The sequence below is a fragment of the Anguilla anguilla genome, chromosome 2 (genome assembly GCF_013347855.1).
Source record: "Anguilla anguilla isolate fAngAng1 chromosome 2, fAngAng1.pri, whole genome shotgun sequence".
NCBI lineage: Eukaryota > Metazoa > Chordata > Actinopteri > Anguilliformes > Anguillidae > Anguilla > Anguilla anguilla.
The window spans coordinates 22,723,080-22,743,692 of NC_049202.1; the positions used below are offsets into that span (position 1 = coordinate 22,723,080).

The window sequence follows — 20,613 nt, forward strand, 5'->3', positions numbered from 1 at the left end:
CGTGGGTTATAAAAGATTATTTATTCCAGTACCAGAACTTGTGTAGCCAATCTTTGATAAAAGTATCGTAAAACATTGCTTCATAACCAAGTTTGACAGATTGATATCAAAGATAAACAAATCACATTGTTTAAAACAAGTCCAAAGTAAGTAAGTCCAAAAATCTACAATATACATCAATGAAGAAAACCTCAAAGAAACTTAAGAAAATCTGTTACAGAGCTCTATGCAAGAATGTTCATTCGACACAGACATTAAATATTTGTTCTAAATACAAAAATAAAACAAGTTATCTTCTATCCTACACAAACTAAATTTTTCGTATGTTGACTTTATTGTGTTAAATGAACTCTTGAAAAGCATAATGAATTTTTAAAAGGGAAGCATTTTGATCATTTTCTGATAAATCTGAGAAAACACAGTCGTAAAATAGATTTTATTTAAGGTGTAAGATCACAAATACGTGATTAGAATGTTCTTAACTGAACATCTAATGCAGGTGTAACAATCACTAGGCTACTGATAACTGAAATCAATGGAGTTTTAGAACACTAACTTAGAATTTTGGAAAACAAACCCATAGACTTAAGTTACAAATGTGCGTTCACTGAGCTATAGGCACTTTGATGAAGGCATTTCAGCTAAACACTAAATTCAAACTTTGCATTTTACTTTACCTGTATAATGCTTATGAAGTTACTTCATAAATTAAGAGTAGTGGATCTCTCTCGGGTGATTTCATTAAACTAAAGAGTCTGCACTTTCGTCCAAGTGACACACCCCTTTTACCGTTTTTTTTGATTGCCAAAACACATTTCTTGAAATTATGCTCCATTTCCCAAAACTCTAAACACAAATGCATAACTGCACACTCATCTTCACAAACTTCAAACTTCCATGTCAAAACCAAACTCTCCACTCAAAACCATGTAATCTTACATCTAAACCAAACTTAGCCTTCAGACATCACACAAAAGCCATCAAATACACATACACTACAAAATAGCCATTACACACTGGTGAGATCAATTCAAAACTCTACCGTAAAAACCTGTTACTGCAATGAATAAAGGCGCTTATGGTTTTCCCCCAGAACAACCTCTTTACATGATGAACACAATATAAAGACACAACACGTATAAATTTGCAAAAATTTTAATTCCTCAATGTACTGTAGTAAAATAAACTGAAACTGAGTGAAAAAGTAAATGTTCTGTAAAAATATGCAACTGATACATAAAGAACGTGGAATACAGTAAAATAATTCCATGTATTTACCAATATAAACCAATGAAAAAAAAACTTTTTGTACATAAAGAAAGAAATCACATTTATTCTGCCTCAGCATCCCGTCTCTGGTCTGGGTCAGGCCAGAGATTCTCATCAACATCACAGGCAAAATTAGCCCCAGCCAGGCAGCAGGGGGAAAAAACCCCTTGCATGCCTTATCCACCCCTGGCAAGCCTCAACTGTAATATCTAAACAAGCCTCCTCCATGGCCTTGAGGAGGTGAACACGGATGTAGGGATCTCGGTCATAGACCTTCCACCGCCATGCCAAAAAAAAATCCTCCATGGGGTTTAGGAAGGGAGAATATGCAGGTAGAAAGATGTTGCTGAATCTTGGGTTGTTCGTGAACCAGTCACGAACTAGAGCAGCCCGGTGGAAACTGACATTGCCCCAAATGACAACGTAGCATGGCTGCTCTGGTTGTGCTGGCTCCCTCTGGTCTAGTCCCTCTGGTATACATGATCTCGCAGACCATCAAGGAAAGACAGCAGATGCATGGTGTTGTATGGACCAAGGGTGGCATGGCGGTGGAGGACCCCTCGGTGGCTGATGGCAGCACACATGGTCACATTCCCTCCTTGCTGGCCAGGGACATTCACAATGGCCCGGTGGCCAGTTATGTTCCTCCCCCTTCTCCTCCTTTTGGTAAGATTACTGTAAATCCTGCTTCATCAACAAAGATGAGTTCATGAGGAGTGTCTCTGGCATCAATATCAAAAATTCTCTACAAAAGAGATGAAACTCAGTACAGTAATGACTGCTCTGAAACATATTGCTATAATACACAAAAGTAGGCCATCATATAGCCTGTACTACAGTATATACTGCTGTAATGCATAACTGTATTCAAATAATTGATACAGTGTGAAAAACCATACTTGCACATATTCCAAACGCTGGTCTTTGACTCTGTCAAAGTTCCTTTCAAAAGGAACACGATAGTTCTGTTTCATCCTCAACTTGTTCCAGAAACTATTTGTCTTCTTGCCCTTGCCCTTATTCTTCCTCCTCCTCTCCTGTGTCCTCTTCCTCTACCTTCAGGTCTTTGTGGATCCATTGTTGAAAAACAAGTCAACTGACCCATGGCCCTTTTATCTATCTATCCTGAGGTTCTGATTGGTGTGTGAACAATTTTGACTCTTAGTGTTTCCACCTCGGGAACTGTGTGTTAATTGTGTTTGAGCTGTGATGACTTGAGTTAATGATATTGAATGCCAGTGCTTTCTAAATGAGCACATGGTGCAGCCAGTGATATATGAAGGGATTTGTGAGTTTTTCACAAAAAGTTCAACAAATCTGAATCATGTGTGATAACAGGGGAATAGTGTCTATAGTTTTGGGAAATGGGTCTGTCTTTTGGTAGATGGCGTCATGGTTAGGGATGTTTAGTTAATAGGCCCAGTTATAGTGTGTAAGCGATCGAGAAAAACTGTAAAGTGCGGGAGTAGATGACGTTATCGCTTCCACTTTCCCATTGACTTGAAATAAGACTTTCAACAGCACTAGCTTACATTTGGTTACATCGCAGCGAAGCATTTCTTTACAAAATCAAGGTAATCGATTCTGAGACTTTATACTTGGTATAAACTGCTTACATCCTATAACGGTAAATTCTGGATTTTTTTCGTACTTTCCAAATTAAAATGTTTTCAGGTTTACAGCCCTTTAAGATTGACCCGTTTCTCCTTCTGATTCTCATGCGCGCAGGACTAGCCTACCTCTTATCACTGTGTAGCCTATATGACTACAGAGGGCTGTAAATCTAAATAAGTGAAATGCATCGACCTAAGTGATAATGCATATTCCTCATGAAATCGAATCCCGTGCGCATTCCGATGAAGAGTAATAACGCAATGCGGGTCCAAGACCCAGGTGACCATTACTGGGAGATGTGAAAGGTATTGTTTTCCCTTGCAGCGTTTTCAAGTTACCAACAAGCTGGTGAGGGACGGGAAGCTGACAGGAGCCGCCTCATTGGTTACAAAGCAAGATGATGTCATTCGTTTAATTGGTGTCCTGGCTGCTCCGCCCGGAATAGTGACAGACTGGCAGACTGACGGGAGTCCGGGGCTCACTGTCCCACACACAGTCGAGTCGGTGTGGAACGAACGGAAGCTGCATTCATGAGATCGGCTCTTTTCACGGAGTTTCGGCCACAATGGGAGACGGATCACCGTCAGTAGACTACAGCAATGTCTCGAAACGCGGGACAGTGGACCACAGCGCTCCGGGCGTCGGCATCTCCGAACAGTGGGTGATAGGCATGGGGATACTTATGGGAATTATTGTACTGATCATTGTGATTGGAAATATTATGGTGATTGTCGCTATAGCCAAGAACCAGAGGCTACAGACTCTGACCAACGTATTCATCGTCTCACTCGCGTGTGCGGATCTGATCATGGGAGTAATAGTGGTTCCCTTCGGTGCCGTGCTGGTGGTCAAAGACGCTTGGCTGTACGGGTCTTTCTTTTGTGAGTTTTGGATTTCGGTGGACGTCCTGTGCGTTACCGCCAGCATCGAGACGCTCTGCGTGATTGCCATTGACAGGTATATCGCCATTACCTCTCCGTTCCGCTACCAAAGTTTGCTCACGAAAGCGCGGGCAAAGGGCATAGTTTGTGTGGTGTGGGCTATTTCAGCGCTGGTCTCGTTTCTCCCGATCTTGATGCACTGGTCGAGGGACGACGAAGAGACCTCCTGCTATGACAACCCCGAGTGCTGTGACTTTGTCACCAACCAGGCTTATGCTATAGCCTCCTCTATAATATCTTTTTACATTCCTTTGGTGGTGATGATATTTGTTTACGCCAGAGTGTACCGGGAAGCGAAGAAACAGCTGAGGAAGATAGATAAATGTGAAGGACGGTTTCACAGTGGCCAGGGAGTTCCGAACGGAAAACCAAGCAGAAAAAAACCGTCTAAGATTTTGGCTTTGAAAGAGCAGAAGGCACTGAAAACGCTTGGCATCATCATGGGAACCTTCACTCTCTGCTGGCTACCTTTCTTCATCGTCAACGTGCTGCGCGTGTTCTGCAGTGAAGTGGTGGACAGGGACCTCTTCGTATTTCTAAACTGGTTGGGCTATGTCAATTCCGCTTTCAATCCCATCATTTACTGCAGGAGTCCCGACTTCCGAAAGGCTTTCAAAAGGCTACTCTGCTGCCCACGACAGGCTGACCGAAGGCTGCACGTGAGCTCCTGCGACCTGTCACGCTGCTCCGGGGGTTTCATTAACTCCATGGACCTCAACATGATCGGCACCTGGTCTGAGTGCAATGGGCTGGAGAGCAGCGACTGCAGTCTGGAGAAAAATGCGAAACAGAGCCCCTCTGAATCGCAGCTGTAGCAAACGAAGTATCTTCTGTATAAGCGGACGTTTTACCTCTTTGTAAAAAGAAAAGAAAAAGTAAAATATACTGGATGGGATTGAATTCTATACAGTGCAAAACTATACCTGTTGTTTAGATCCTCTAAGAATAGGCTAGTTAATGTTGTTCGAAGAATCGCTGACGCGTCTAAAAAAGAACAGAAGCTGAAAGGTTTTTGTCAAAGGCTCATAAGCCAACTGGAGATACAGACTAAAATTAAAGTTAACGGGCTGTGCGGCTGGCGAAAAATATGTAGCCAATAAAACCGTGCCTTTGAGAACGCTCTGTACGGACAACGGTCGACTGTGGGGCACAGACACATACAACGTTGTAAATATAATGAAGTCATTATAGGCTATGGGTTCAATAATGAATGTTTGACTCATGGCTACAAAATGTGCACATTGCACAGATAGACATTGTTTACATTAAACATGCTTGTTAACGTGTGCCCTGAAATGTTAATTTGGTACTTTGTAAAGTATGGGGCTGGAAGGTGAGGTAGGCCTATGTCATCCGTCTTGATCAATGAAAAATAATCTATATTATTATTTATTAAACTGGAACCGTGAGATGTGCATTCCGTATTTTAAGCATCTCTTGCTTATTACTGGCCGAAGTGAAGCTTGCCTTTCTCTGTTGTTTTAAAGCAGGCGGAAAATAAACGCCCCATACTATCTCTTTTTGATTAAAAAATATTGGTTTATATATTTCAACAATCGCTTGTGGAAGGTGGTCGCTATCTATTATATAGGCTATGTGAACTCTTAAAATAAATATGGTATAGTCTATATGTTTTTGACCCTTCCCCTTTATGTTCAAGTTTGTGTGAAAGAGGAAGTGCAACACTTGTTCGTTCAGTGATTGCGAGTAGTTTCCTGGCTTCGTGAAAATGAATGTATAGGCTATGTGACCTCTGTCTCTTCTCTCTATTCCACCTGCAGTTTTGTCTGTTTTATGACTCACTTGAAATATTATATAACGGCTGTCCAGCTGATCAATGTGCAATAAAGTGTCCTAACAGGTTGAAATGTGAGCACAGTAAAACTCATTTGTATAATTAATCCCATTTTCCGTCCTCTCGTGTTTTTTGTTTTTTGGTATGTTTGTTTGTTTTTAAAATATATCGTTAATTGTGTTATGTTTATTTCAAAACGATTCGACTAGCGCTCGACTATTGGACTACACGTTCCCGTATTGCTGGTACGAAAAAGTTTACAAACCGCTTTGATCCAAACCGCCTGTTTTAATCTTTAAAGCGGTGGTGCAAATACTCTGACAGTAGTTTATGGCTACTTTGAGGTTGCTCAAATAGACCGAAATGAATGTTAAGTGTAGGCTACATTCAAATGGGTTAGATAGGATCACTAAAAACAGCATAACCTAATTAGCCACAGTGCAGCAGGACATTTTTCATGTGTAGCTACTTTGTTTCAGTCAGCTAACATGACGAACATCGTGCTGTAGAATTGGACAGAGTTGGTTTTCATTGGAACAGTAAATTCGAATAAGTGGCGAGAATATCAATCGGATCAAATAAATCGATTGTTTTCTCTTTAGTACTTACACGAGAAGAAAATCTGAAATTGCTCTCCTTCATTGTTTTATTATTTTAAGAAACAATCTTATGTCCCACAATACATAACAATTTTTAAAATTAGTTTCACGGTCTACATTTGAAAGGATAAAAATGCTACGATTTGTTTAGTACAAAATCGCGTTGCAGAAAAATTAGGCATTAACCTAATGCGCAATTAAAACATTATCTGATAACTATAGGGCAGTGTGACAAATTAATACATTTTCCAGCAACATGTCAATGGAATAGCCTACATTTCCTTGTAAGGATTCCTTTGTTGAACAGGGAATGTTGTCGGTTACGGGTTTGCTCCGTTAGATTACAATTTAACCTGATTAAAAAACTACCATAATCATATGAAAATGTATTATATTATGATTTTTTCCATCGCTCTTTGAGAAATTTCAAATCCGAGTCCGCAGCTGTCTTATTTATCAGTCTAAACTGGAATGAATTAAATCATTAGCATTTTGCATTCATCGAATGCTAATCTCACAAGAGGACCAGCGCGGATATAAAACAATCCAAAACGATGAATGGTGTATCGTTGCCCGTTTGAGTTTATAAGGCTGGTTTGTGGATGTAATTATCCCCTTTAATACGTACTATAGAGCAGTTTGAAGACATTAACACAGGGCTTCTGACGGCATCTTGTGATGTAGGCTATTGATACGACAGATGCGCGGTGCCTCACGGAGACTTTGTGCCAAAAACACAATGAGTGTGAAACAGTAGCCTGTGTAAAAGTAATAGAAGACTCACTGACAGTGTAACAGACGTGTTTAACGCTCTGTAATGTGAGGATAAAAGCGATAGCACAGCTGTGATTTCTGGACTGGAGGGGTTTCCCCAAATGTAGGGATTTGGAGAAAAAATAATCATGGAGGAATTTTCAGAATAAAAATATTGCTAATATAGTCAGTGATACATGAGGTATATTAACAGGAGTTATTGGGTAAATTTGTGTGGGAGGATTGATCAGTTGGAGGTGGGGAATTTTGAGGAATATTTTATGAAGAATAAACACAACACAAATATAATACAGCGCTAAGGACAGATACAGACTAAAGGTCTGTTTTGGACGTTTATTGGAGTTAGAATCATGCCTAACACAATTTTTCCGTTTGTATTTTATTGAAAAAGATCTCAAAAGATCTCTGTTTTGTTTCATATACATGGCCTTGAGTCTGTTGTATTGGAAAATAACATTTATATCAGAACATACTGGTTAAATCCTCAGCCTGCCTATTGAGGTTACAGGGTCAATAGTTATAACAGGCTGCTGGTCCTCCATCATTTTAATTTCCCTCCACCTTGAACTGCCTACAAAGACATGCAAATGAAATTAAAATGTTGTAGATTTTATCTAATTTGAGGAATGTTTATTCAGATTATAGTTCATGTTTTAAAAAAAGACTCTCAGGGCAACACCATAAAGGAATTCAGAAGAATAGTCTGTTTAAAACAAAGTTTGTCCTTTGTCTTGGTTTCCCAGACGAAACCAGACCACTTAGTAAAACTAACCACTATGTCACCCATCTTGAACTTAAGCTTGTGCTGTTTGGCATAGACAGTCAAATATGCAGGGTACAGACCACTGTCCCTGCTCTAAAAGTTGGGCATTAGCATTTATCCACAAATTCTGTCCTAAACATTAAGTCTGATACAAGTCTCAGAAATAAAGATTTTATTTTAAAACGATTTTATGTACTTATAGTGTACCACTCCAATGATGTGCTGTACCTTTTTATCCACCATTTCCTACCTTTTTTCTGAGAGTGTAAGAACGGAATCACTGTTTGGGAACTATTGCCTTACTGCTGCCTGTTACCTGGCCCTGCAGCATATTACCCAAACGCTATTGCACTTTCACATGGGTATTTTTAGAAGGAGGCGATGAGCCAGGGGGCCATGGGGAGGTCAGAGAGGCTAAAAATGGATCTATCAAACTGTGGTACACTTTCAAACCATCAGCCTCTCCATCCACAGACACATACGATGCCATTTGTGCAGATGCCATCAGAACCCCAGCCCAGATAAAAATCTCCCATCCCAGATAATGACCTCCCATTCCTGATAAATACCTTCCAACCCCGATAAAGACCTCACATCCATACAAAGACCTCTCAAACCCGGATAAACACCTTTGATAAAGACATCCTTGGGCCAGTTAAAGTTTGTGTTTTGACTGTGACACTGTACCTCACCATATGTGTCTGCTGGGGGTGCTGAGAGGTCAACATGCACTTTAACCCTGCACTCTGCATCTGAATCTCTAACCCAGCACCCTGCATCTGTCTCTTTGACCCAGCACCCTGCCACTGTCTCTCTAACACAGCACACTGTCTCTGTCCCTCTAACCCAGCACAGTGCCTCTGTCTCTGTAGCCCAGCACCCTGCCTCTGTCCCTTCAACCGAGCACCCTGCATCTCTCTCTAACCCAGCGGCGTGCCTCTGTCCCTCTAACCCAGTACCCTGCATCTGTCCCTATAACCCAACACCCTGCATCTCTCTCTAACCCAGCACCCTGCGCCTGTCTCTGTTACCCAGCACATTGTATCTGTCTCTCTAAATGAGTCCTACATCCATCTGTCTTACTGAGATTGAGTCTGTCAGTCTAACAGAGCCCTGTTTCTGTCTGCTTTGTCTTGTTTCCAAACACAGCTTAAGGTTTCTTTACAGGCTCGACACCTTTTGGAATGAGTCACTGTCAATGTCCATTTCTCCCTGGTGGCCCACAAATGGGAGCCGAAGAGGCAGCTTCCCTTTAAGCTGATAGTAATGCTAGAAGGCAGAGCACTTCTCTGTGAACTCATCATCAAGCTGAAGCCATTTTTAAAATAGGATTTTCATGATCAACAAGCTTAGGAAGCAACAGAAAAGCAGTGAACTTAAAAGCTCCTTCACGCCTGCCAGCAATCAAACACACCGAAGTTGGGGTGCAAGCAGCACAGTGTAATTGTACTGGCCTTGGCATGCCTGCACAATGTGTATGTTCCAGGTGTAAGATGTCAGGGAGGGAGAGCTGTTTCATGAAGCATCACCTGACTCTGCAGGCCCATACCACGCATCAAGTGTATTAACTGTGCTCTTTCTACTCACCGCTGTTTTTCATGCTCTTGACCAAGGCTTTCTGTGTGGGTTTTCGCTTTCTGTGCCACACCTACCTGTACAGTCAGAATGCCCTTGAACACATGTAAGGCAGGTGAGTAAATTAAGACCTTGTGGAGACGTTTTAGTGTTTGACAGCTGAACGCCCCAGGTGAATGTATACAGGTGAATGTGTACACAGCATACTGTACATTGTATGAAATGCTGGTCACTGAGCCCACTGATGGCAGGAGGTTGTTGGTTCAGGGCCCGGCCGAGTGTGTGCCATTTGTTCTTCAGAGAGACATAAAAGGCCCCTGGTGACAGGAGTAAGGGCCCCTAATCACAAAGATAAAGGTGGCACAGTTGTGCTCAATCTGTTGTCTCAATGGCAATAATATTTTATTACAATTTACACAAGATGGTCAATGATTTTTCTATCAAATTTTCTGAGGCTTTCTCAGAAATGCTAAACATAAAGTTCACGTTTCTTTTATGAACAATAATTATAAACATATTCAGATATCACTGCATTACAATTACAATAAGGATGCATAAAAACAACATACTACATACAATCTGTAATAATGGATACAATTCTCTTTTCAGTCAGTGTTAGTATTTAAGAAGTCTATCATGGCTAGACAAAGATATCAATAGTAGATTTCATTGAGTGATGTACAGAATTTAATATACTTCCAGGGCCCGAGCTGATGAGTGAATGGAGGCAGAACAGATGGGTTGTCCCACAGACAGTGCTACTGTTATCAGCCACCCCCCCTTGGTACTTTATGAATTCACCACCCTCCCAGGCCAGAAGGTAATATCAGTTCCATGCCATTATCTGAGAGCTCCAAAAATAGCCTGTAGTTTACATAATACTGGAGGTGTGAGTATGATTTAACCTGCCAAACGTCCAGTAGTGGGGCTCAACTCAGCTAAACAAACAAAGCTTCTCTCAATTGCACAACTTGGCACTGGTAAATACTGCACAGAAACAATGGGGTTCAAACCAGCCGTGCTAAATTCACCCAGTTACAAGTTCAACATTTTAAAAAGTTTATAATCTAATACATTTTTTTTTAGATGTAGCTATTGAGTCTATTAGAAATAGATACTTGGATGTGCAAGCTATTTAGGCCTTATTACAAGCCTGCAAAGACTAATTATTTTGGACAAAAAAATGAGGAAAAGAAGACCCAGAATTTTGAACCATTTTTAATGGGGGCCTTTCAAATTCAGAAAAACAGAAAGTCATACTGTTGGCCAATATAATGTAAGCTTCTGAAGTGCAAGCTTGAAAAGTATCAAGATATGATTAGATGTATAAAAATGTGGCATTTTTTAACAGAACCCTGCTTCATTTATACACACTTTTTGTGTATATAGTGGAGCAGTGGAATTACAGTGGAATTCAACCATGAATATTACCTGCAAATCTTTTATTTGCACACTGTACACAATGGTTCTTCAGCTACAGCTTCCAGCTGGGCAGCTTCCTAATGCTGCATATGGACACAACACACCTATCGGCCTGCTAGTTAATTTGCTAATGGTACGAGGTACTGTATGCAGACATTTTGAAGACGCAGACTTGAACAGTAACAATTTGTCATGCATCTGCATTTCCTTCTCAGTATTCAAAGGGACAAGATGATGTTTATTTGGCCCCTGGGCTGCAGTTGAATAGCCCTGCTGGCAGTAGCAGCGGGAGTGTTCCAGTTGGGAAATATCCGGTCCAGACTGGAGGGGGGGACCTCAGATTATTTGAGTATTTTAATCTAAAACTGGGTCTGCGTAGGACACCTGAGACACAGTGGACCACCGCCAGTGCCTGCTGCGCACATTACCTTCTTCTTGCCTCTTAAATTCATTCAACCTTTATTTAAGATTCTCGGTGACAGTTGAGGGTAGGAACCCTCTTTCTCAATGCGCCAAGATTACGGCGTAAGAAATAAAAGAGCTTAAAAGATTTAAGAACAAGCATCAAATAAAAACAATTCTTCTTAACTGGATCTTATTGAGGCTGATTTTCATATATGTATACTAGTCAGCACTCTAAAAACATTCAAGGCTATGATATCTTTTGAGTATAATTAATTAAGACTGTAGAATGCATTTAGAAACATAAACCTTAAAAAGCTGCTAATTGAAGGCCTGTTGCTGTGCTCTTCTGGCTTATTGCCAATCAGCAGTATTTATTTTTATAACAAAAAATGCACAAGACACAACATAAAATAACCAACCCAGCAACTTGCCAAGAGGCTCAGGGAACTGGGTCCCCTTAGACCTTTCAGATTTCTACATGAGTGAATTACAAAACAGGCACTACTGCATACTCAGGTTTCATTTGGTTGCATTAAAATTTTAATATGTTCTCTTTTGTAAACATATTGCTGACAGTGTAATTTACAATTTATTTGAAAGCACAGCAAATTTTATACGTTTTTATTTGTAACTCGACTTAGCATTTTTACCACTAGTGATTTTAGCCTCATAGCAGAGTTACTGTGAATGTGTTTATTTTCCTCAGTGATCCATAGATCAAACAGGTCACAGCAACCAACCATGGCAGCTGGTTGCTCCAATATTAAATGCATGACTGCATGGCTAAATGCTGGGTAGACCTGTTCATTGCTGTATACACACTGTGTGACACTAGCTTTTCCTTTCATTAACTTTCCATGGAAGAGCTCTGATGCATGGGGGCAAAGCCTTTCCTTTCAAGAACAGCCCATCATTGTATCATTAGTCACTGCTAGTTTTATATTAACATCAGAACAATATGCCCTTTAAAAGTAATTTCAGCATCAGCGTAAATTTGATACAATTTATGACATGCATGAAGAACTTTTTCTCAGGAACTCATCAAAAGGATTTGAGTGCTATCTGTAGTTTCATTTTATGTTTGTTCTGGGATTAATTTTACTGTTTGCTTTAATAAAGCTCTAGCTATTGGTCAGGTTATTGTAAAACCACTGGAGTGGGAGGGGGATCAGGTTGCAGACAGTACGTAATTTAGCATTGTGGACGTATACTTACACCACACACACCAGCAAATCGTTTTTGCAAGTTTAATTTTTGACTATGTCTCCTTAGCTGGAAAACACTCGGTGTGAAATTGTTGAACAGCAGAAGAGCTCTCCTTGTCTTGTCCTTGTTTTCAGAGTGCATGTGCAGGGGTGAGTGCTCACAGACCAGAGTACAGTAAACACAGCTTTTGTTGTGGCATGATGTGGTTATATGGATGGTTACGGTTATGTAACTTTGCAGCTGTCACACAAGATGATTTCACAGGAGATCACATCTCACTTGTGTTTATGTGAGGAAGGGCGTTCTCTGGTGCAAACCCTTTGATTTTTATACTGTGTATAATAGCTGCATGTAATTCTTACCTGAATATGACAGCCACATGACTGAATCTGTGTGCAATACTCCCATATGACTCTTACCTGCTTGTGCTTGCTACATGTTCACCTATGTGTTATTTGCATATTAACCTTATCTGTCAGTAGCTACTTCTTAATAGGGAATATATCTTCAGAATGTTTATTCCCAAATTTCATGCAAGTTGTGCAACTCAATTAGTATTGTGCACATAAATATTAAGTCAACTTGTCAATTCTAGACCTGATAAATTCTAGAAAAAATAGTCATTTTGGGGAATTGTGTAATAAAATGTAAATATGTATTAAGGCGCAGAGGGGAAAAATACCCTGAAACAGCATTTATTTAAAAAACCTAAAAAAATCTCACACGTGAGAGATTGACAATGTGCTGTTTCAGGTTTCCGTCCCTTGTATCTACGAACAATACATATAACTATAATTCTTAACCCAAAAAATATTTTAAACCAAAAGAAATTAAATTCAATAAAAAAATTAAAATTTTAATGGCAGTGTGCTGCCAATCAAGTAAAAATGATTAATTGCAGACATGTGCTTTGGGTCCCTGCCAGTGATTTAAGGCACAGCAAGGAACTGGGTTACGGTGCATGTCCACTGCAGCGTCGAAAGCAGCGCGATTTGATGCCTCCCATTCATTTCCTATGGGACAAGTGTCAATCTACCCCGCAATGCATTCTGGTAGCGGCGCGCTGAAGTGACGGGTAGCAGCGCGATGAAAAATTTTATGCAAATGAATCCGTTGAGCGCGTTCCATTGACCCCATCGGGTGAAGACTGCGCTGCTGTTTCTTCAGCCGGCTAGCCAAAATCTTGTTCGGTAAAAAAAGTTCTGCGCATTTTGAGGATGGAGGAAAAACTGATCATTTCTGTAGCTACATTCCCGGTGTTATATGATTGCTCGTTATTTGAGTACCGGGACACCAATGCCAGAAATGTCGCCTGGAGAAAGGTGTCAGAGACAGTGGGTGTTTCGGGTGAGTTTGAAAAATGAGCATTTTGAAGAGTAGTACTTTACTTTCTTGAGAAATGTTAGGTAGCTTAGCTTAGCAGCTGTGAATCTAAAAAGTAACCTGCTAAAGCTAGCTTTCAATGACCACGCATTCCTAGGTGTTAATTTGCATTAAACGAGCGGAAACACATTTTCGATTATGTTGCATGAGCGAGAACACATTTTCAGCAGGACTTCGTAACACCCACCAGCGCCCACCACATATTTTTTTGACACGCCCCCAAGCAGCCAGGCGACGCGTCGACTCGCGATGTTTGACGCTGCAGTGGATATTCACCATTACCCTGCGCTGCCTTCACCAGTACAGAGCAGTCCAGTTTAAAAGGATGTTTGCTTCTGATCCATGGCTAGGCTGGATATTTAAAAATAACTGTGTGCACTTCACATGATGGTATATATGTGACGACTTAAGTTGCCTAGGGTACATGCATTTTGTAAAGCACCACACACATCATACTACAAAGAGGGCTGATGGGAGGTTTAGGTCCAGGGTTCAAATGTAGTTAAAATCTCTAAATAGTTTTAGCCTGTACCTCCCCTCATGGTGTTTTGTGGTGCTCTACCGTACATTTCTTCTCCCTAGTACACAAGTGACCCCTCTGTCTCGATGGAATAAACACTGTGGGCAAACAGTAATGGTGGAGGATGTGACAAGGTGGAAATATTAGTCGGCAAGCCACTGGAGAAAGGTGTCTTCAAGTGGGAATTTCCTGCACAGGTGTTGGGAGCAAACAACCGTAATATAGTAATTTTTGCATAAATATTCAAGCAGCACAGAGGCATCAAGTAAAGCAGCAACTTTGAGAATTAGCTTAAAAGCAAGTCAGACAATGTTTTGGTCATTTAACAAATCGTGGCAGTATGAACAATTTCATTGTGATTGGATATTTATTTGCAGAGTTTTGACAATCTGCATTGTAAATATGCTTGAGAAAGCACTGTGCAGAACAGTACTAAATCATAAAAATGAATTATTTTTCACCAAATTGGCTCATCATCACATTTGCAGTTTAATCAGGATATTTTGACTGCCTAGCTTTGACTAATAACGAAGAAAATGTATTCCTTCAGCAACAGCTTACTTGTTACAAGAATGAAAGAAAAGAAAATGATTCAATTTAAAATAGAATTCTACTTCCTCCGAATAATTTTGTAGTTTAGTTGGAATACCCAGTACTACCACATCCTCTGTGCAAAGATGCAACGAGGATAGAACAGCCTGGTAGGTGTGGGGGTGTCAAAAGGTGATAACTGATGGTAAAGGATCAATGTTTCTCAGCCTATGCGCAGCCAACACGACTGACTGACTTACGCAAACAAATGAATGTACATCAACCATTCAAGCATTTTAAGAAAGAGGCCATTTCAGATTTACGTTTTTTATTCCCTGTAACTGCCTATATATACAGAAAGGATACAGAATCTTTAAAAATGATTTAACATTTTACAGAATGTTTTTATGTACAAATTTATAATCACAGTTTGACATTTCAATGAACAGAACATATCGGATAGATGGAAAAAAAAACAACATTTGAATGATTACAATAAAATATACACAGTCTTCAGAAAAAAAAGTCTTCATTCTCCTGATTGTATTGGGAAGTGTCGTGATCTTGAGGAGCTGCATATTAAACTTCACATTGGACGTCTGCTCTGAGGTGAGGCCGCAACACAGGGGGAGCAGGTTCCCCCAACGCCACGGCAATATTCCGCTGACGAGACGACGTTGCGGCGAAGCTGTGAGAATGCGCGCAGCTCTCCGTGGACTTCAGTTTCGTCACGGTAAACCACGGCAACGAACGACACGAGATGCGTGCGGCATTCGCTACGACACAACAGTCCACGCGCTTTCTTTTACGCAGCATCACAGACTGTGCGACACGCGCGGTCACGGCTCAGGAGGGTAAACGCTCATATGGAGCTGCAGAGCATACATACCAAACAGCGTCCTTCACAGGGAAAATGCCTCTGTGTCCCAGGGTCAGTAGAGTCTCTAAGGCTCTGAAGTGCATCTAAGGCAGGGAATCCAGAACATTCTACGTTGTGACAAACTTCACCAAGGACCCCCGGAAAATCAATGCAGGGGATTTCGCTAAGGACGGGTGATGACAGATAATTAATATTACATGCGTTTTAGGATCAGGGTGCCAACTGCCCCCGTTGTGTATCAGATTAAGGTGCACCTCAACACAGAAAGAACGTGGCCATTCCGGGCTCATTTTATTTTCGGTTCTATGTCATTTCAGCTGTTCCCCCCTTTAGGATTCCTCGAAGCCCTTAAAACCCCTCCCTCTCCCCTCCCATTTCCACCCTCAGGGGAGTGAACAGGTCAGTGCTCTCGAGTTAGCAGAAAAAATCCCGACACAATGGTGATGGTTTACCCAGCGCACTGTCAGTTTCAACACAACACATCTTCTTAAAATCACACAGTTTTCACACTTAATTGTAGTTATGGAATACATAGTGCAAATTTAGTGTATGAAGGCAGGAATATTTCCAGCAATTAGATCACACATATAAAGGTACACAATGAAATGAACTTCTTTAAAAGAAGGTATGGGGTAACTAAATTAATGGCATGACAATGTAATATTAAATTTTTGCTCCGCCAAAAAAAATATAATAAAATAATAATAAAAATAAAAATTCTCAGTGCATTTCCTCATCTGGTTGTGCATAACATCTAACATTCCTGTGACGTAGCTAGAGCATATTTATGCAACATTTATACAGACGGGGCAGAAAAAGTGCCCCCGCACCAAACGCTAGATTCAGCTGTGCAGAGGTGTATGAAACGCCCAGGAGCGATAAACGCACACGCTGACCCAGACACAAGCGGGAGGAACGGCACAGCCCAGACACCGGGTCACCCCGGTGTCCTGCAGGGAAAACGGAGACTTCAAAACGCACCTTCTCCAGATAAGCTTTCTCTTTTCCCACCGCTAGCGAACACCGCGCATATTGACGGCTAAACGTACGATGCGGTTAGCCTGTTACCCGCGAGCGCTACTCTTCATCAGCCTCCCCGAGGAGGACCCGACAGGGCTGACCTACAGGAATTGCACTTTTGCCCGACACATTTATAGCTGGCCTTCATCTGGACCTACGATTAATTGAATCCCAATGCCAGCGACAACATTACGGGACAGCGCTGTGAACAAACGGAAGGGAGAAAGGGCGACGGAATGCAGCAGTCTAGAGCGACATAGCAACGGCCCAGTCCAGCAGGACTGAACAATCTCGGACTATCCATTTTCCAGAACAACAAATCAAAACATGATTCTCATTTGATCACAATCAGGTCAACTGAGCTGAGAAAGAAACTAGTCCAGCCCTAGATAATGTATCTTAAAGGGCCACACTCTGTATGCAAATGTCCTGTCTTAGTAGCTTAATAGGAGAGCACAATAACTGTTAATACTGAAACCATTGCAGGGATCTTTTGGCTTTGTATTGCAGTACTACCATGCAGAGTCATTTGGAAGATGCAAGTATTCTGAATTGAGTAGGAGAATATCTTGTTTTTTTAAAATAATGCACAATGTGCATTCCCCCCCCGCCCCCCAATTCAGAAGTACATTCAACATTGGCACGAGTACAATGAGAAACATGATTATGGAAGTCAGAACACTGAACAGCTGTAGTCTGTTCCCCTGCAGTGTTACAGTATCTCATCTTAGTCAGGGAGTCAGTCCATAGAGAGAAGTCTGTTAATTAAATTATTATATTCATTCCAGATGGATGAGTTCAGAGTACCATCATTTAATAATAATAATAATAATAAAAATAATAATAACTTAAAAGGTGATTTAAACAGAACTGATATGATGGGTAGATGTGAGTACAGGTACATTCTTAATTTGGCCACTTATGACTGACAGAAAAAGGGAGGAGAAGAGAAACCACAGCATCACACTTGCAAGAGAGAAAGGGAGAAAAGGAGGGAGAGAGAGAGAGAGAGAGGGGATAGAATCATGAGCAGGGAGTAACTAGAGGAAGAAAAACAGAAGGAAGAGGAGTGAAAAAAGGACAAGAGGAGATAAGATGACGAGAGGAGACGCTGTACTCCATGTCTGTCGTCTCCGGGAGGCTTCCCATGGGGACCCTCAAACAGGGCCGTGTGTGTGTGTATGCGCGTGCGTGTCCATGTACGTGTGCATGTGTGTATGTGTACGTGTGCATGTGTGTGTGTGAGAGTGATAGTGCTGTACTGGAGGCTTAACTCCTTCTTCTGCCCATGTCTGAGGTGTAAAGGGGCGGGACATGATTTTGACCCCTCCTCCTTGGTCCTCTCTCCCATCGATGTGCCTGAAGCTGCAGCTCATTTTCGTCTCAATCTCTCCTCCAGCTCCTGCTGCTGTTTAATGAGTCTCTCGATCTCAGCACCCAGCGTCTGCAGATTCTCCTGCAGAGAGAGAACCATTACTGCTACATTACACTTCCGTCGTTACCGCTACATTACACTTCCATCATTACCGCTACATTACACTTCCATCATTACCGCTACATTACACATCTGCCATTACCACTACATATCACTACATCACATTACACTTCCATCATTACCGCTACATTACACATCCATCATTACCGCTACATTACACTTCTGTCGTTACCGCTACATTACACTTCCATCATTACCGCTACATTATACCTCCGTCATAACCGCTACATTACACATCTGCCATTACCACTACATATCACTACATCACATTACACATGCATCATTACCACTGCATTACATACACACATGCTGACCTACACAGACACACATCAAGTCAAGTATGCCAGTCAAGTATGCTACACATAGTGAGAACTTCGCAAGCACTACGCGCCTGACCATGGCATGTGTAACTAACATGGCTTCCGGGAAAATTAGGGAGAGGGGAGGTAGCAATAGCAATGCCTAAATCACTTTAGCCATAGGTGCACGCAGACACAAAGCATCACAATCAGAGCCACACATACACAGAAAGGCTGACACGGGCAGACGTACACACCGTACCTTGAGGGTGATGTTCTTGAGCAGCGTGTCCTCCAGCAGGGCCTGCAGTTTCCTGTTTATCTCCAGTGACAGGTCGAGGGTCAGGCCACTATCGGCTGGGTGAGAGGTGTACAGAGACGCCATTATGCCCCCCCTCCTACTCAGGTTAGCCTTATTAAAGTCAGAAGCCTCAGACGACAGCGCCCCCGACTCCTCTCTCAGCACGTAGCTCTGAATAATCCTGCAGTAAGAGAGAGAACAGGACGCGCCTTAACCACACTCACCTCTACCACAGACACCCCTTCACACCTTCAAGCCCCACACCCTTACACCAGGACTGCCCTCTGCCAGCAGCACAGACCCCTTCTCACCATGCACTACTGCTAGCATCGGGCTAGTGAGCTGCTAGGCTGTACATGAAGTCAATTTCCACACATGAACAAACTAATCAGGGAACTAAGATTAGACAACAGCTGAGGTGTGAGGTTGGAATCGGCATTTAATAAAAATGTTTTTAAAAGACTGTTTTTAACAAGAGCTCATTATTTGCAAACATAATATGATCTCAGATACAGGAGATGTACTGAACTGCATTCTGAATTTTCTTTTATCAGTGACTGATACGTTTGCACTTTTAGTCATTAAAACTATTTATTCTCAGTCAATAAAACAAAAAACTAAATGCTAAAAGAAAGAAACATTTTAAAGACTGTGCTATGCTAGAAACGCAATACTCAAATACCTGTATTCAATCAACATTTGTCCTTTCCATCTTTCCATGTGTACCTTTCACTTACAAGTAAACACAAGCATTAATTCATTTTGGCTATTTGGCTTTAGTGAATTCTGAACTTGCCAAACTGTGAAGAAAGAAAAAGTAAAAAGCAATTCCTTACTTTAACTGTTAGACAAAATTGACAAATTCTGACTGAACGCAGGCCTCAATCTTTTTAGTTGGCAGAGAAATCAGTATTCGGCATGGACGCAAAAGATTTATCTAAAATGAATTGAAATTTTAAAAAATTAATAAAAAATTAAGACCCAAACATAAGAATATAAAAGAAAATAAATATTTCGTTCATAGTTCCTTAAAATGAAAAACCTCAATATGTACTTACAGCTCATACAAATGGCATACTGTGTGCAGCAGTCATTTGTTTAAAATTGCCTCTATTTTAACCTGAATGAAGTCTATCGCATGCCTGTTACACTTTAATTTTCCTGCAGCATTTCAAATCTTCCTCTCAATTGTTTTTTTTTTCCAATAAGCAGGACAAAAGATAAATACACCCTAAAAGCAGTAGCTATTGTAGCCTGTGTTAAAAAAAGCACCAGACCAAGGGCTGGAAATTGCCATATGATGATGTACTTAGTGAGGAAGCAGTTTCACTTTGACTGAAGTCATTAAAAGTTAAAGATTAAAATTACATATATGCATGTACAGCATGTATATAATATTCATACATCTATATATACGCACATATTTCTTAACTGAAACGCATGAATTTTAAAGTCTATTTTAAAAAACTACAAAAATGAGAAATTACAAATGTGTCTATTTTTGAATGACCAGAAGCTTGGAGTATATTCAAATAATGGCTTTTTTGCTGAAGAAAGGTACACAAGAGACATGGCAATCAGCGAGTGGTGACATCATTACATCATCATTACATATCGCTGATTGATACGGGGTGGGGGAACCATATCACAGTTAATCTGGACACACCATGCATCTTAAACCCTGGGAGTGGTATGAACTCTTTGAAACTGAACAAAAAAGCAAACACAAAAACACTTCTGCACACACACACACACACACACACACACACAGGGAACTGAAATTAACTGAACAAAAACCCTTACCTTGAACTGGTCTCGGGT

General features: G+C 41.0%; 2 protein-coding genes across 3 annotated transcripts in view; one reads left to right on the forward strand and one right to left on the reverse strand.

The window, feature by feature from the left end:
* The first annotated feature begins 3,073 nt into the window (after positions 1-3,073).
* On the forward strand, positions 3,074-5,730 carry adrb1 (adrenoceptor beta 1). The gene has a single exon (XM_035403297.1). It carries the CDS (start codon positions 3,449-3,451, stop codon positions 4,637-4,639), a length of 1,191 nt encoding a protein of 396 aa, XP_035259188.1. The 5' UTR covers positions 3,074-3,448; the 3' UTR covers positions 4,640-5,730.
* A 9,378-nt stretch (positions 5,731-15,108) lies between these two features.
* ccdc186 (coiled-coil domain-containing protein 186) overlaps positions 15,109-20,613 on the reverse strand; it is a 36,624-nt gene continuing 31,119 nt past the window's right edge. For both annotated transcript variants that reach the window (XM_035404621.1, XM_035404622.1), the window contains exons 15-16: positions 18,754-18,973; positions 15,109-18,153 (exon numbers count right to left, since the gene is read on the reverse strand). In XM_035404621.1, coding sequence (XP_035260512.1) covers positions 18,070-18,153; positions 18,754-18,973 — 304 coding nt within the window. In that variant the 3' untranslated portion in view covers positions 15,109-18,069. The remainder of the gene's footprint in view (positions 18,154-18,753; positions 18,974-20,613) is intronic.

What these genes read in the sequence shown, in the direction of transcription:
- adrb1 (XM_035403297.1), top strand. Translation starts at nt 3,449, where the DNA reads ATGGGAGACGGATCACCGTCAGTAGACTACAGCAATGTCTCGAAACGC.